This window comes from Rana temporaria, chromosome 1, assembly GCF_905171775.1.
Source record: "Rana temporaria chromosome 1, aRanTem1.1, whole genome shotgun sequence".
In the NCBI taxonomy this organism is placed as follows: Eukaryota; Metazoa; Chordata; class Amphibia; order Anura; family Ranidae; genus Rana; species Rana temporaria.
The window spans coordinates 179,317,710-179,333,956 of NC_053489.1; the positions used below are offsets into that span (position 1 = coordinate 179,317,710).

The window sequence follows — 16,247 nt, forward strand, 5'->3', positions numbered from 1 at the left end:
CGTGTGCACGCTTTAACGACAGGGGAAAAAAACACGCATGCTCAGAAGCAAGTTATAAGATGGGAAATTTGCATAATCAGCCCAAAGGGTGGTGCCATTCTAATAGAACTTCCCCTTTATAGTGCCGTCGTACGTCACCGCGCTTTGCTCGAGCATTTTTTATCACGATCGTGTGTATGCAAGGCAGGCTTGAGAGGAATTACGTCGAGTAAAACTTATTTTTTTTTCCCCACGACATGAAAAATGGTCGTGTGTATGCGGCTTAACATTTTTGCCCATTCTACTTTGCAAAATAGCTGAAGCTCTTTCTGATTAGATGGGGGGGGTCTGTGATTTTCAATTGTTTTGCCACAGATTCTTAAATAGATTTAGGTCTGGACTTTGACTGGGCCATTCTAACCACTCCATTATAGCTCTGGCTGTATGTTTAGGGACGTGTGTCCTGCTGGAAGGTGGACCCCTGCCCCAGTCAAGTCTTTTGCAGATAGGGCAATCTTAGAAGAAAATCCATTGTGTTTGGCTCCATCCATCTTCCCATTGAATCTGCCACCACCATGTTTCACGTGGGGATGATGTGTTCAGGGTGATGTGCAGTGTTAGTTTTCTGCCATACATAGTGTTTTGCTTTTAGGCCAAAAAGTTATATTTTGGTCTAATCTGACCAGAGCGCCTTCTTCCACATGTTTGCTGTGTCCCCCACATGGCATCTTGAAAACTGCAAATGAGACTTTTTATGTCTTTCTTTCAACAGTGGCTTAATTATTGCTACTCCTCCATAAAAGGCCAGATTTGTGGAATGCACAACTAATATTTGTCCTGTGGACAGATTCTCCCACCTGAGCTGTGGATCTCTGCAGCTCTTCCGCAGTTCCCATGGGCCTCTTGGCTGCTTCTCTGATTAATGCTCTCCTTGCCCAGCCTGTTAGTTTAGGTGGATGGCCATGTCTTGGTAGGTTTGCAGTTGTGCCATACTCTTTCCATTTTGGGATGATGGATTGAACAGTGCTCCCTCCGTGAGATGTTCAAAGCTTGGAATATTTTTTTATAACTTAACCCTGCTTTAAACGTCTCCACAACTTTATCCCTGACCTGTCTGGTGTGTTTTTTGGCCTTAATGATGCTGCTGGTTCACTATTTTATTGGGATTTCATGCGATAGATCAACACAAAGTGGCAGGTAATTTTGAAGTGGAAGGAAAATGATAAATGGTTTTCCAAATTTTTTACAAATATATATCTGATGAGTGTGGCGTGCATTTGTATTCAGCCCCCTTTACTCTGACACCCCTAACTAAAATCTAGTGGAACCAATTGCCTTCAGAAGTCACCTAATTGGTAAATAGAGTCCACCTGTGTGCAATTTAATCTCAGTATAAATACAGCTGTTATGTAAAGCCCTCAGAGGTTTGTTAGAGAACCTTAGTGAACAAACAGCATCATGAAGGCCAAATAAACAGCAGACAGGTCATGGATAAAGTTGTGGAAAAGTTTAAAGCTGGTTTAGGTTATAAAAAAATATCCCAAGCTTTGAACGTCTCACAGAGCATCGTTCAATCCTTCGTCCGAAAATGGAAAGAGTATGGCACATCTGCAAACCTACCATGACATGACCGTCCACCTAAACTGACAGGCCAGGCAATTAGAGCATTAATCAGAGATGCCAAGAGGCCCATGGTAACTCTGGAGGTGCTGCAGAGATCCACAGCTCAGGTGGGAGAATCTGCCCACAGGACAACTATTAGTCATGTATTCCACAAATTTGGTCTTTATGGAAGAGTGGCAAGAAGAAAGCCATAAAGCCATTGTTGAAAGAAAGCCATAAGAAGTTCCGTTTGCAGCAAACATGTGGAAGAAGGTGCTCTGGTCAGATGAGCCCAAAATTGAACTTTTTGGCTTAAAAGCAAAATGCTATGTGTGGCGGAAAAATAACACTGCACATCACCCTGAAGACACCACCCTCAACCTCATGGTGGTGGCAGCATCATGTTGTGGGGATGATTTTTTTCAGCAGGGACAGGGAAGCTGGTCAAAGTTGATGGGAAAATGGTTGGAGCCAAATACAGGGCAATCTTAGAAAAAAAACAGTTAGAGTCTGCAAAAGAATGGAGACTGGGGTGGAGGTTCACCTTCCAGCAGGACACCGACCCTAAACATACAGCCAGAGCTACAATGGAATGGTTTTGGTTCAAAGCATATTCATGTGTTAGAATGGTCCAAAGTCCAGACCTAAATCCGATGGAGAATTTGTGGCAAAACTTGAAAATTGCTGTTCACAGACGCTCTACATCCAATCTGACAGAGCTGTGAGCTATTTTGCAAAGAAGAATGGGCAAAATGTCACTCTAGCTGTGCAAAGCTGGTAGAGACATCTCCAAAATGCAGCTGTAATTGCTGTGAAATCTGGTTCTACAAAAGTAATGACTCAGGGAGGCTGAATACAAATGCACATGACACGTTTTACATATTGATTTGTAAAACCCCAATAAAATACATTTACAACATGACAAAATGTGTAAAATTTCAAGGGGTATGAATACTTTTTCAAGTCACGGTATATTATATTTATAAGTGGACCTTGCCAAAATGTGCATCAGCACAGGGTGACTAATTAATTGTACCAACGTCCCGGTATTATGGAAATGGAAACTAATCTAGACTAGAAAAATTGGACTTTTGGCGGTACAGGCAATCAATAAAAAAATCTATAAAATATTGATTTTGTAGGAGATACATATAAAAAAAGTATACAAGCTTATAAGACGGTATTGCATCAGCATAGATCCCCAGTGGATATTTCAGTAACACTTCAAAAACCTTATGATAATACAAGTACGCTCATAGCGTGAGAATACAGACATCAGAAAATACACGCAGAGTTTGTGTTTTTAAAACTGGGTCCAATATGCGAGGTAGTAGTTCTTGCTTTACTCAACATGTTTCGCGTAAAAACGCTTCATCAGGAGCATAAAGGTCTAATAAGAGACATACAGAAACAACATTAAAAGGTGTCAATCACACAAGTTTATACATAAAACAGTTACATAAAACAAATAAAAACCAGCATATTAAAACTGTCACTAATTGTTGCCCGTATATAGCGATGTCTGCCGCACACGTCTAACACTCTCAAACCCAAATGAACTGCACCCACACTATGGGGACGTGCATAGATCAATTATTATATATAGAGCGTATAAACAGAGGACATCACCAAAGTGTGTCACTAATAAAACAAAGGTAGCCCAGGATCACCCACATTCAACCCCCCCCCCCCCCCCCATCATAAAGGCTGCCTATACCTGTCAGTATTAAAATATCAAAATGAGTGACTTTAGATGACATAAAAATCATTGTTTTTACTTAAAAACAAGTCGAATTTGGGAGATGAAACACCGAACCGACTGCCACCGTTAAGGCTGTATATGTATAATTAACCCAGCCAGCCAGCTGGGCATTAAATATATACTCTAAAAAGAGAAGGGTGATATACATAATGTAATTTGTGGAAAGCAAACATTGTTTGGTAACCACAAAGGTGTCAAGAGGGTGTCCAGCCCCAGAAACATAAGGAATTTATATTATATGCAAATAAGGCTCACCGTTATATATGGTAGTAGGGGGTTAAGCCTTAACACAAACTGCTGATAAGCAGAAAAGAGTGCACGAGGGGAGAACCCTCCGATGTATTTGACTTTCTCAGTAGCCTAATAGGGCTCCACGTAAATCGCCACAAAGGACTAGGCATCAAAGGAGAGATAGCCACCTCTGCCTAAACATAAGTCCAAAGAGAAAGGAAATCTTTTCCAGGAATAGGCCGTTTTTTAAGAAGAAATCACAGACCCTGGTTACTGAATAAATCAGGCGGTATCTATCTGCATGACATGGTCACGGAGTGTCCAAGGTTAAAGATTGCCTTGCCATTCACTGTGTGGAGCCACCAAGGGGAGGAGAAGAGGAACGACGGGGACCATCCTACATAGAGGCACTCCTGTGTGCTTCACCAGGAGAGCGGTGTGTGCCGATCTTATGGACGTCCCCACGGGAAGTGCTTCATTCCGGCCGGAAGTGACGTCATCCCGCGAGGTCAGGGGCTGCCGCGCATGCGCCGGTGGCGTCATAATGACGGCATACACCGTCTAATGCATTGGCAGCAGGGCGTGATGCACGGGCCAGGATGACTCGGGCGACATAACAGCAGGAACAGCATACAAAAAAGTAGTAATTAAAAACAAGTAAATAACATAGGTGCCAGAGGTCCACCTATGTCCTCTGTTTATACGCTCTATAAATACTGATTGATCTATGCACGTCCCCATAGTGTGGGTGCAGTTCATTTGGGTTTGAGAGTGTTAAACGGGTGCAGCAGACATCGCTATATACGGACAACAATTAGTGACAGTTTTAATATGCTGTTTTTATTTGTTTTATGCAACTGTTTTATGTATAAACTTGTGTGATTAATTGACATCTTTTGACGTTGTTTCTGTATGTCTCTTATTAGACCTTTATGCTCCTGATGAAGCGTTTTTACGCGAAACAAGTTGAGTAAAGCAAGAACTACTACCTCGCATATTGGACCCAGTTTCAAGAACACAAACCCTACGTGTATTTTCTGATGTCTATGTATTCTAAAACTATGAGTGTACTTGTATTATCATAAGGTTTTTGAAGTGTTACTGAAATACCCACTGGGGATCTATGCTGATGCAATACTGTTTTATAAGCTTGTATACTCTTTTATATGTATCTCCCACAAATAAATATTTATAGATTTTTATATTGATTACCTGTACCGCCAAAAGTCCAATTATTTTAGTCTAGATTAGTTTCCATTTCCACTGTATATTATATGACTATAATTTATTTCCCTAGGTTTATTGAACAACATTCATTTTGCAAGGCATGGTAATTATATTAAAGATAAAAAGCATGTATTACCTTTGGGTCAATTTCAGCAAGAGCATCATTTAGGACCTGCAGCAGCTGCATGGGCTCCAGGGAATCAAATGTTATCAGGTTAAAGTTCTTCTTAAATGGCTCCTTATTGAGCTTTTCAACGATGAATTTAAGCTGGTCACTCATTTTGGATTTTATAAAGTTGACCTTTAAATACATAAAAGCTGCTGGTTAATTGCAGATATAAAACAATGTGAAAGTACAAATAAAATACAAAAGGTAAAATACATTTTAATGGGAGAAAATGTCTCTATATATGCATATTAACATTGAAAGAAATCATTATTTTACTTTAAAAACGATTATATTTCCTGATGCCGTGTTTCCTCTAAATATGACGTTAAAAGAGATGTACAGGCTTTACAAAAAAAAAAAAAACATTTATACTCACCTCAGTGGATGCAGCACCTGTCCCGCGCTGGCTCTGCAGTGCAAACTGAGCAAACACAGCTGTTTACTCAAATCACCCCCTCTGCTCTGAGCAGAGACCTGTAAATGTCAGTCATTGGCTCTATGCTCTCCCCTCTAGCGCTCTCCGCGTTCGCGCGCGGTCGGTGGAGTGGCGCGGGGTGACCTGCTTGACACACATACCCTGCGTGCGTGTATACACACAGACATAACCTACATACACTGACCTCAGTGACCTGTCCTACATACACTGACAAGACCTGCATACACCGACAAGACCTGACCTGCATACACTGACAAGATCTGACCTACACACACTAACTTGCCCTACATACACCGACCTGTCCTGACCTACATACACTGACCTGACCTGCATACATACACTGACCTGACCTGCATACACTAACCTACCTCAGCCATGGTAGAGATGCAGCCAGGACCTGCATACATACACTGACCTGACCTGCATACACTGACCTGACCTACATACAGTGACATACATAGTAAAAAAGGGAAGTCGCGCTAATTGAAATTAATATAAATGAAGTGAAACACCAGTGATTAGTGAAAATAAACAATTCTATGTATGGTGATAAACACCCTCAATAGGGTAGGTGCATATTGTGAATAACTACTAAATGTCTCTTCAGTTTAGTATGGGCAAATTGACAGTCCAGACAAGCCAAGCGGTTATAAAGCAGTCCACAGGTGTAGTGATGAAAGGAATCCTTAGGTAACAGTGATAACGACCACGCTGTGTTCAGAACAAACCAGGAGACCTCTACCACAAATAATACTGACTCTTACCAGAATTCAGTAAATGATAAGCATAAAAAGAAATCCAGCAGCAGCCCACAAGATTGTCTTCAACCAGCGGTATCCATACACTAGTAATCACCATTGGAATCCAGACATGATTGGACCAGGTAGCCGGAGTCACCGAAGCAGCAATGAGGGGCATCAAATTCCCGACACCAGGGTCCAGAGGAATCTCGGGCAAGGCAGGCTTTCCTGATCCGCACCCGGGCAAAGAGTCCGGAACTCCTGTCCTAGTCGCCAGAGATGTCAGCCCCCACCGAGGCCGATCCTCGATCCTGGCAGCTCCCTGCGGCTTCACTGCCCGTTTCCTACTGCGCATGTGCGAGCAGCGCGCGCTTTGTGAATGGGCCGGCTGCTTTCTGGGATACACACAGTTCCCAGAACCTTACTATCTGCCACACGCAAGGGCTGTTACACTTCCCTCTATCAACCTGGGATTCTACAACCATCCACTGGGAGTTGGATGGTTGTAGAACTCCCAGTGGATGGTTGTAGGGGCTGACATCTCTGGCGACCCTGGTGTCGGGAATTTGATGCCCCTCATTGCTGCTTCGGTGACTCCGGCTACCTGGTCCAATCATGTCTGGATTCCAATGGTGATTACTAGTGTATGGATACCGCTGGTTGAAGATAATCTTGTGGGCTGCTGCTGGATTTCTTTTTATGCTTATCATTTACTGAATTCTGGTAAGAGTCAGTATTATTTGTGGTGGAGGTCTCCTGTTTGTTCTGAACACAGAGTGGTCGTTATCACTGTTACCTAAGGATTCCTTTCATCACTACACCTGTGGACTGCTTTATAACCGCTTGGCTTGTCTGGACTGTCAATTTGCCCATACTAAACTGAAGAGACATTTATGCCATTTAGTAGTTATTCACAATATGCACCTACCCTATTGAGGGTGTTTATCACCATACATAGAATTGTTTATTTTCACTAATCACTGGTGTTTCACTTCATTTATATTAATTTCAATTAGCGCGACTTCCTTTTTTTACTATGTTTGTTTGTGCTGTATGGCACACTTAAGACGCGGCTGAGAACACATGTTTGCAGTATATGTTGGGTCTGCGCAACAATATTTTCCTTTTTCTAGTGACATACATACACAATCACTGACCTACATACACAATCACTGACCTACATACACTAACCTACCTCAGCCATGGTAGAGATGCAGCCAGGACTCGAGGAGGCTCAGGAGCCGAGGAGGACAGCCGAGCCGCTGATAAGAGCAGGGAGCTGGGATGTGAGGTACGGCGCTGGCTTGCCGCATCTGCCTGACCCTGTCATGAGATGCAGCCAGGCTCAGGAGGAGCCGAGAAGGAGTGAAGACCCGCTGAACCGAGCGGGGATGGATGTGACATCGCGGCGTGCCGGGCGGCTTTGTAATTCCCGCCCTTCTGAGCTTGCAGCGCCTTTGATGGACGTCACACGTCCCGCAATCCCGGATTGGACCAGTGGGATGTCCATCATAGGCGCTGCAGGTTCCGGAAGGCGGGATCTGCTGTGTCTCTACGCCACACTCTCGGCCACACAACGCTCGCTCGGGGCTCATAATTATATATGGCATGCCTGAGACTCTGGGCTTTACAGCTACCCATTCGGGGCTCCAGCCTCCCCAGCCCACCCCTGACGACGCCCCTGCTCTGCCCTATTGCAACACAAACTTGCCCATGACGAGAACTGAGTTATATGTGCTGCTTGCTGGATATGGCTGCTGGGTCATGCTTTCAAGTGTTTCTGAGCATTTTTGTTATTAAAAAAAAAAAACCCGTAAGACAAAAGTGTCAGGGACTCTGCAGCCGATTCGCGCATGCGTGCATCTGCGTTCCAGCGTGGATCTATTCTACGGCGCGTGCGCGCGCACCCGCACACGCATCCACCAATCAGGGTGCAACCCGGCCTATTTAAACCAGCACCACACTCATGGTGGTTGCTGGTTTGTTGTCCGCTTTACCTTGTTTGGAAAAACCTTGAAGAAACCTGAACCTTGACCTGTTTGACCCGGATTTGGACTTTGACTACTCTCTGCCTTCTCCTGCACTTGACCCCTGGATTGTTTATTGGACCCGCTGCCATCTCTATTCCCTTTTGACCACTGGCTTGCTGATTTGGACTTTCTGCCTTCCGGAACCCCTGACCACTTGGCTTGTTTCCTGGATCTCCTGTTATTCTGACCTGAACGGGCTCCCAGCCCCGTGGACTTTGTTTTGCACCTGCACCTCTGCTACATCTGCCACAGCTTCCCTGGGGTCTCCGCATCACATCTCCAGTGACTTTCATCAAACCATCTTCCGCTGCTGGCAGCCGGTGCCTCTTTGTGCCCCTCCTCGCTGTCTCCACCTCCAGGGGGTGAGGTGCACAGAGTCACAAAGGTAGCCGCCCTCGGCATCTCGGTCTCGGTGAGTACTTACCTTTAACGTTTCTGACAAAAAGGCATAATGAGCTAGTATTACCTTAGAACGAACCCCTGCAGCAGCACCCACACACCGCTGAAACGCCTGACATCTTCCCCAGTGTTTCATCCGGGTTCACGGGGACCGGCGCTGGGATGACCGTTCCTTCAATTACGTAATTGGCATAGAATACAGTAAATATCTCCTAACGGTGCAAGTTTAGGAGATATTTACAGTACCTACAGGTAAGCCTTATTATAGGTTTACGTCCTCTTTAACTGGTCTGACTTGTGTCCATCAAACTTTGAAAAATATTCCTGTACTACCCTGGTCTGACTTGGGTAGGATTTCAGCCTATTGATTTGAATGTAAGTCACATCCAAGTTGGATCATCATCTGAACTGATTCCACTTGTGGCAAGCGACTTGTTTTGAGGATCTTGATGGGGAACCCCACGGCAAAAAAAATAAATAAAAAAAATTGTGTCATGAAAGGAGGTGAGCGAGCGTCCCCCCACCCCCTCTTCTGGACCATGCCAGGCCACATGCCCTCAACATAGTGTGGTGGGTGCTTTGGGGGGGGGGGGGCTCTGCGCCCCGCAAACCCAAAATAACCTAGTCCCCATGTTGATGGGGTAAAGGTCCTCTTCCCTAAAACCCTGGCGGTGGTTCTGGGGGTCTGCAGGCAGGGGACTTATCGTAATCTGGAAGCCTCCTTTACCGTTAAAGGGGGCCCCTAGATCCCATCCCCCCCATGTGAATGAGTATGGGGTCCTTTGTTTCTTCTCCCTCTGCTTCAAAGCATTTTGAAAGTGCTGCAAAACTGGAGTTTTTAACCCTTTTTTGGGTTAAAAGCACGCTGAAAAGTGCAGCAAAAGTGCTGATTAAACAGTGCTGATGTGCCGCTAAAACGAGCTTTAAAAACGCTTTAGTGCGAACGGACGGACGGCTCAGTGTGATAGTAGCCTTAAAGTGATATTAAAAGGCTTGTTCTTGGTTAAAAAACAGATGTTATACCTACTTGTTCTGTGGAATGACATTGCTCAAAGCAGTCCTTTACTTTCTCTTTGGTGGTCACTGGTTCGCTTCTTCTACCTCCGAGTGCCCCCTCAGCAAGTGCAGTGCTAAGGGGCACCAGCGTGGGTGCACTCCTGAATCAGGCTGTGTGCATCAATAGACTAAGGATGAGCTCTGGTGTGTTCGCATAGAACACGTGCAGAGCCCGCCAGGAAGTGAGCACGACGATGTGCTAATCACAGCCAGGGAGACATTGTCCCGATGCTCGGCTGCAGGGATCGTGAAATGTCTCCCTGACTGTTATTAGCGCAGCGCTGTGCACATTATGCGAACACGCCGGAGCTCATCCTTACAATAGACACACAGAGCATTCCTTTCTGATAAGCTCCTATTGCTGCCAGTCAAACTCCTATGGCTACCACTGGCCTCAGTGTCTCCTGTGAGACCAAGAAGAGAGGAGAGGCAGCGATACAGCTAGGATGGCACTGGATTGGTTAAAAATCCCACAGGAACCCCTTACATAACTAGAAACATGCTTTTTTTTTATGTCTAGGTTTACAACGACTTTACATTTTTGAAAATAAAATAAAAAACATGTCATACTTACCTGCTCTGTGTAATGATTTTGCACAGAGAGGCTGCGATCCTCCTCTTCTCGAGTTCCCCGTTGGCACTCCTTGGCTCCTTCCTCCCGTTGAGTCCCCCCATAACTTGCTATGAGGGCACTCGTACATGCTTGCTCCCAAGCTGTACTTTGTGTCCATTTACACACGGAGCGTGGCTTGGCCTTGCCTGCCGCTTAGGGTTACCACCTCATCCTTTTAAAACCGAACACATAATTATTACATAGGTTCTGTGGCTGATTAAGGAGGTAATTAAACTTACTAAGTGCCTACTCTGCATTAAATTAGCCTCAGAACCTGTGTAAATCATATGTGTACGGGTTTAAAGGGATGAGGTGGCAACCATACTGCCGCTCCTCCTCACTGGCTGTAATTGACAGTAGCGGGAATGGCTCCTGCTGCTGTCTCTAAGCCAACGAGGAGAAAGAGAGTAAGGAGAGCCACTGTTCTCGTGTTCATAGCTGGATCAAGACCAGGCACAAGTAAGTATGGGGGGGGCTACATGCAAAAGGTTATTTACCTTACACCAGAGAATGCATTTAGGCTTTAGAAACACTTTTTAGCTACTAAGGGCAGTCAGTGGGTCAGTCTCAGAGCCAAGCAATTACAGATACAGCAATGGCACCCCATATCCTTTCATAGAAGCTCCTATCTTCAACTATTTAAGAAAACTTGAATTCTCACTCGTATCAAGTATACCGTACACAAAGGAAAATTACATAATTGTAAAATATTACCTGACACAACAAACAGTCCTAGAAGAAGCGTGAGCCAGTTGTCAAGGAGACGCTATCTTCACTCCTAACGCCACTTCCTGTCATGAAAGGAAGTCTCAGGATCAACGAGTAGGACGGAAGGCTCGTGACCAGAGAGAACGAGAGCGAGCTGTAACTCTTCAGCTCTTGCACTAGGCTGACCTCTAGTGGCCGAGATCTAGAACGCTGTTGGAACGTTTCTAATTATGAATGACTGCAGAGAGGAGTCCAACAGGCAGTGACATGCAAAGTGTAGGCGGGCAGGGAGTGAAAGAACACTAATTATTGCTTTCATGAGCAGCAGTATTTCCAGTACAGATTAGAAGAGTGAGAAGAACAATATCTGAGACTGATTAGCCAGCTGTCATATAAAACAAACAGCATTTTTCATATAGTATATATTGAATAGAAAATACAATTTAAACACTATCAGGGGGATGGGTAATCCGTAGGTGTAGATGTTTGGTGTAAAGACCTGGACAGTATGATCTCACCTCTGGATGGTTCACAGTTCACACCCAACTTCCCCAAGAAGAGATGTTACTGTCTAGATCAGGTATAGGCAACCTTTGTAATTACAGTACTATGTAATAGGATAGGGTGACCAGACATCCCCGGTTTCTGGGGACAGTCCCTGGATTAAGGACACTGTCCCCGGACCAAGTCTGTCCCCAGTTTTGTCCCCGGATTGGATTTGAACAGGGGCTTGGGCAATTTCAAAGACAGTCAGTGCAGAATTAAAAATAAATCATCTGCATTACACACCCCCGCTCTGCCGCTCCTACTAGCTTAGGGGGGGGCGTATTTTTTTCCATTATCTGATTATCATGTGCTGGTCGGAACGGAGGTAATATTTTTTCAGTTTCGGGTGCATGCCCATTCAGTTCCGCTCGCATGTTCTTCTGCCTTGGCTCAAGTTCCGGCCAGCCACCTGCCTGCTTATCTCTTTGCCTTCCCTGGCAGAGTGATCTTCCTCCACTACCCACCGAGTAGTAGTCGGGGCCGGGAGAGTAAGACTTCACAGGCTGCGATGGGCAGAGAGTCGCTGATTGCCGCCATTACTTGTGTAGCGCCTGGTTACTTAAAAAAGTACCGGTGCTAGTCAAATGTAGAGGAGGATCAGAGTGTTAACTGACTCTGATCCAATTATTATGTTCTAAACTGATCTCTGTCTCAGCTTGGCTGTGCTGTGGGCTGTCTATTGTTACTGGAGTGTAGTTCCTACCCCAGGACAGTGGGTGGCAGCAGTGGAGTCGAGGTTTGGGTGCTCTTCCCCAGAAGCCAATCAGGAGGGTTGAGCCTCGCTGTGCATGCTGGGGGAAGTATTTATGGGGCAGACGCCATTAGTCTGGGTTCTTCTTCGGAGTGCGGCACCCACCTTTAGGGTGACTGCGCATCACGGCGCCCCGGCAAAGTGGCCTTCCAGGCCAGGGTGCGCGTGCCACGCTGTATTCCTGGTTCCGGGACCATGTTGGTCCAGAACATTTAAGCTGTGGCAGGGAGCCCAGTGGTCGACTGGGTTCCCAATCCTGAAGATCCCAAGCGGGATAGCTGTTCGGTGGGGAGTCAATCTGTGAAGAGCCAATGAGAGGCTGGTGATCCAATAGGGTCTCGACAAACCACCGGGAATCAAGGTAGCCGGACACTGAGAGACTGGTCACCTGTCAGTCGGTATCTGAAAATTATCTGAATGAGTTCCAGACACAATTCTATCAAGGAGGATCATCTCCGTAGGTACAATCACAGAGAGGGCCTGTGGCAGAAGCTTTTCTTACAAGTTTGAGCGATACTCTGGCTGCCAGATCAGTGAGAGTGGGCCTGTCCGGGTACGCTATACCCACTCTGGCTGGAGTGGTGAAGATGAAGAATACAAAGTATTGTTGGAAGCAGGACTGTTTCCCTATTGTTGCGCCTGAATCTGCTATTTCTACTTATACTTCACCTCTACTCTTCATCACAAGTTTTAATGTTTTTACCAGGCTGGGTAATAAAGAGCACAGAAAAAGACATCTGTCGTGGACATTCCGTTACTGCTATATGCACCATTCACCCCTAAGACGGCAGAGGAGCCACGAGGTAACATGCCACCCAAAACAAACCAGCAGCTCCTTCGGGGGAAGTTCTACACTAGTAAAAAAAAAATATGTCCCCGGATTTCATTTTAAATATCTGTTACCTAAACTATCCAATCAGTTTGTATATATTCAGGCAGGCTCCTGTACTAGGTACTTATTGGTAGATCTAAAGAAGAGTGTACAATCAAATTGTAAAGTTTGTGGTGAGCTATCAAAAAGAAGTATGGCCAAAGTTTTCTTGGCCATACTTCTCTTGTGGGTCACAGGAAGGCATGTACTGGCCATCAGGACTATCAGAAGTTTCCCGGTGGGCCGATGGCTCAGTGACCCGGTTTCAGTGATAGCTAGTGGCATCGCTAGGGGGTGGCTATAGCCCCAAGTCCCAGGGGTCCCCACTCCCCAACCACAGGGCCGTGGTCCACTACCGGGCCATGGCCTCTCTGCAGCCGTGCGGCAGGCAGCACAGGGGAGCGGGCAGGCAGCTTGGGAGAGTTGGGCAGGTGTGAGAGCAGAGAGATTACATCATCTCTCACCACCCAACCTGCATCATTGCTGTTCACGGTGCAGCCATGGGCAGCAGAGAGATTACATCATCTCTCACTGGTGACCCTAATTAAGGAGCAGCTCTCTGGGGACTCTGAGGTATGGAGGGGCTCTCTGGGGACCCTGATGTAAGTGGGGGGCAATCTGGGGATCCTGATGTAAGTGGGGGGGCTCTCTGGGGACCCTGATGTAAGTGGGGGGTTCTCTGTGGATCCTGATGTAAGTGGGGGGCTCTCTGGTGATCCTGATGTAAGGGGGGCTCTCTGGGGACCCTGATGTAAGTGGGGGGCTCCCTGAGGACTCTGATGTAAGGGGGGCTCTCTGGGGACCCTGATGTAAGGAGGGGTTCTCTGAGCACCCTGATGTAAGGAGGGGCTCTCTGAGGACCCTGATGTAAGGGGAGGCTCTCTGGGGACCCTGATTTAAGTGAGGGGGGCTCTCTGGGGACCCTGATGTAAGGAAGGGCTCTCTGGGGAACATGATGGAGGGTAGTTCTCTGGGGACCCTGATGTAAATGGGGGGCTCTCTGGGGACCTTGATGCAAGGCAGGGGCTCTCTGTGGACTCTGATGTAAGGGGGGCTCTCTGAGGACTCTGATGTAAGGGGGACCCTGATGCAAGGCAGAGGCTCTCTGGGGACTCTGATGTAAGCAGGGGCTCTCTGGGGACCCTGATTTAAGGAAGAGGCTCTCTCGGGACACTGATGTAAGGGGGTCTCTGGGAACCCTAATGTAAGTGGGGGTTCTCTAGGGAACTGGATGCAAGACTGAGGCTCTCTGGGGACTCTGATGTAAGGGGGGCTCTCTGGGGACTCTAATGTAAGGGGGCTTTCTGGGGACCACGATGTAAGAAGGGGCTCTCTGGGGAACCTGATGTAAGGGGTAGGCTCTCTGGGGACCCTGATGTAAGTTTGGGGCTCTCTGTGGACCCTGATGCTAGGCAGGGGCTCTCTGTGGACTCTGATGTAAGGGGGCTCTATGGGGACCCTGATGCAAGGCTGAGGCCCTCCGTTGTAAGGGGACTCTCTGGGGACCACAATGTAAGGAGGGGCTCTCTGGGGACCCTAATGTAAGGGGGATGCTCTTGTGGGACCCTGATGTAAGTTGGGGGCTCTCTGTGGACCCTGATGCTAAGCAGGGGCTCTCTGTGGACCCTGATTCTAAGCAGTGGCTCTCTGTGGACCCTGATGTAAGGGGGGGGCTCTCTGGGGACCCTCAGGGCTCAAGTCCTGCGGGAACGCGTGGGAACGGAGTTCCTGCTCTTTTTTCACAGCAGGAACTAGAGCACCCAAAAGCAGCAGAGCCAATCCTTCACTAAGCGGCGATGCCCAGCTTGAGTCACTGTCAGGGGCAGGCGAACCTTAGTAATCCTTTATGTTACTGGCTGCTGTGAGTTATCGCGGGATTTAGAAAGAACTTGCTTCTTTCTAAATCCCGCAATAACTCGCGGCAGCAATGTCTCCTGGGAACAATGACAAGAGCTCCCAGGACACATTGCGGCATCGAGGAAGTGACGGAATACCCGCACACTACCCGATGAATCCATATACAGGAAGCGGCCAGTAACATAAAGGATTACTAAGGTACAGTGGATCGAAAAATAAAAACATGCGGTTTAGTAATTATGCATACGAGCGTATAATTTTTTTTTTTTGGTGGGGGAGAGGATCTTGGGTGGGAGTTCTCACACTTTTTTCCCCAGGACTTGACCCCTGGGGACCCTGATGTAAGGGGGAGGCTCTCTGGGGACCCTGATGTAAGTGGGGGGCTCTCTGGGGAACCTGATGCAAGGCTGAGGCTCTCTGGGGAATCTGATGTAAGAGGGACTCTCTGGGGACCCTGACATAAGGGGGAGGCTCTCTTGGGATCCTGATGTTATAATGGGGGAGGCTCTCTGGGGACCCTGATGTAAGGAGCCTTGCTCACAGGAGTGCACTTTCTTTTGCTCTTCCGTGACCCATAGTCAGCTGAGCGCAAGCGCTTTCAGCTGATGTAGCACAGCTGCTCCAGCTTCTGGAAGGATCTCAACAATATTTTCAGGATCCACCTGGCTGCCTGATCGACAGCTGGCTCCACCTCTCAGCATGCAGTTAATTGTTAAAACCAGCTTCACCCATCTCCTCTCCAGCCCAGAGCTCCAGTGAGCACTGGAGGAACAGAGCTCTCCGCTCTGATCAGATCAAGAAATTAGCAATCGGAAGTCATGTGATTGCTCAGTACTCGTTCTTAGAGCTGATGCTGCAGGATAGAGGTGAATATGATTATTTTTTTTAAACACCTCAAACTTTTCCTTTAAAGGTATGTGTGCCAAGTGCGCATGCGCGCGGTGACCGGAGCAGACATGCTGTGACCGAGCTCCGCACACCGCCGACAAAACCACAGCGATATTTAGCGCAGGAGGACCGGGAGACATCCCACGATCGGCAGCGGGTCACAGCTAGACTGTCATGCTGCATCGGACCTCGGGGCAAACGAAAAAGCGGCAATACAAGCGCCGGAATCAGCAGGGATCGGTGCGGCCCCCTCCCCCCGGTCAGACTCCCTCACCCAAGATGGCGCCGGGTAAGCCAGAGACACGCGGCCAGCTCAGTAAGCAGACCCGCTCATCACAGGCTGCAGAAACGGCTGCCAGGGAGGACATACGAGATCCTTTTT

At 47.1% G+C, this 16,247-nt stretch overlaps 1 protein-coding gene across 1 annotated transcript in view; it reads right to left on the reverse strand.

The window, feature by feature from the left end:
* The window catches only part of IFT81 (intraflagellar transport 81), a 234,244-nt gene extending 223,158 nt beyond the window's left edge, over nucleotides 1-11,086 (reverse strand). Inside the window, exons 1-2 of the mRNA XM_040346783.1 lie at nucleotides 10,959-11,086; nucleotides 4,938-5,102 (exon numbers count right to left, since the gene is read on the reverse strand). Coding sequence (XP_040202717.1) covers nucleotides 4,938-5,081 — 144 coding nt within the window. The 5' untranslated portion in view covers nucleotides 5,082-5,102; nucleotides 10,959-11,086. The remainder of the gene's footprint in view (nucleotides 1-4,937; nucleotides 5,103-10,958) is intronic.
* Between the last annotated feature and the right edge of the window lie 5,161 nt (nucleotides 11,087-16,247).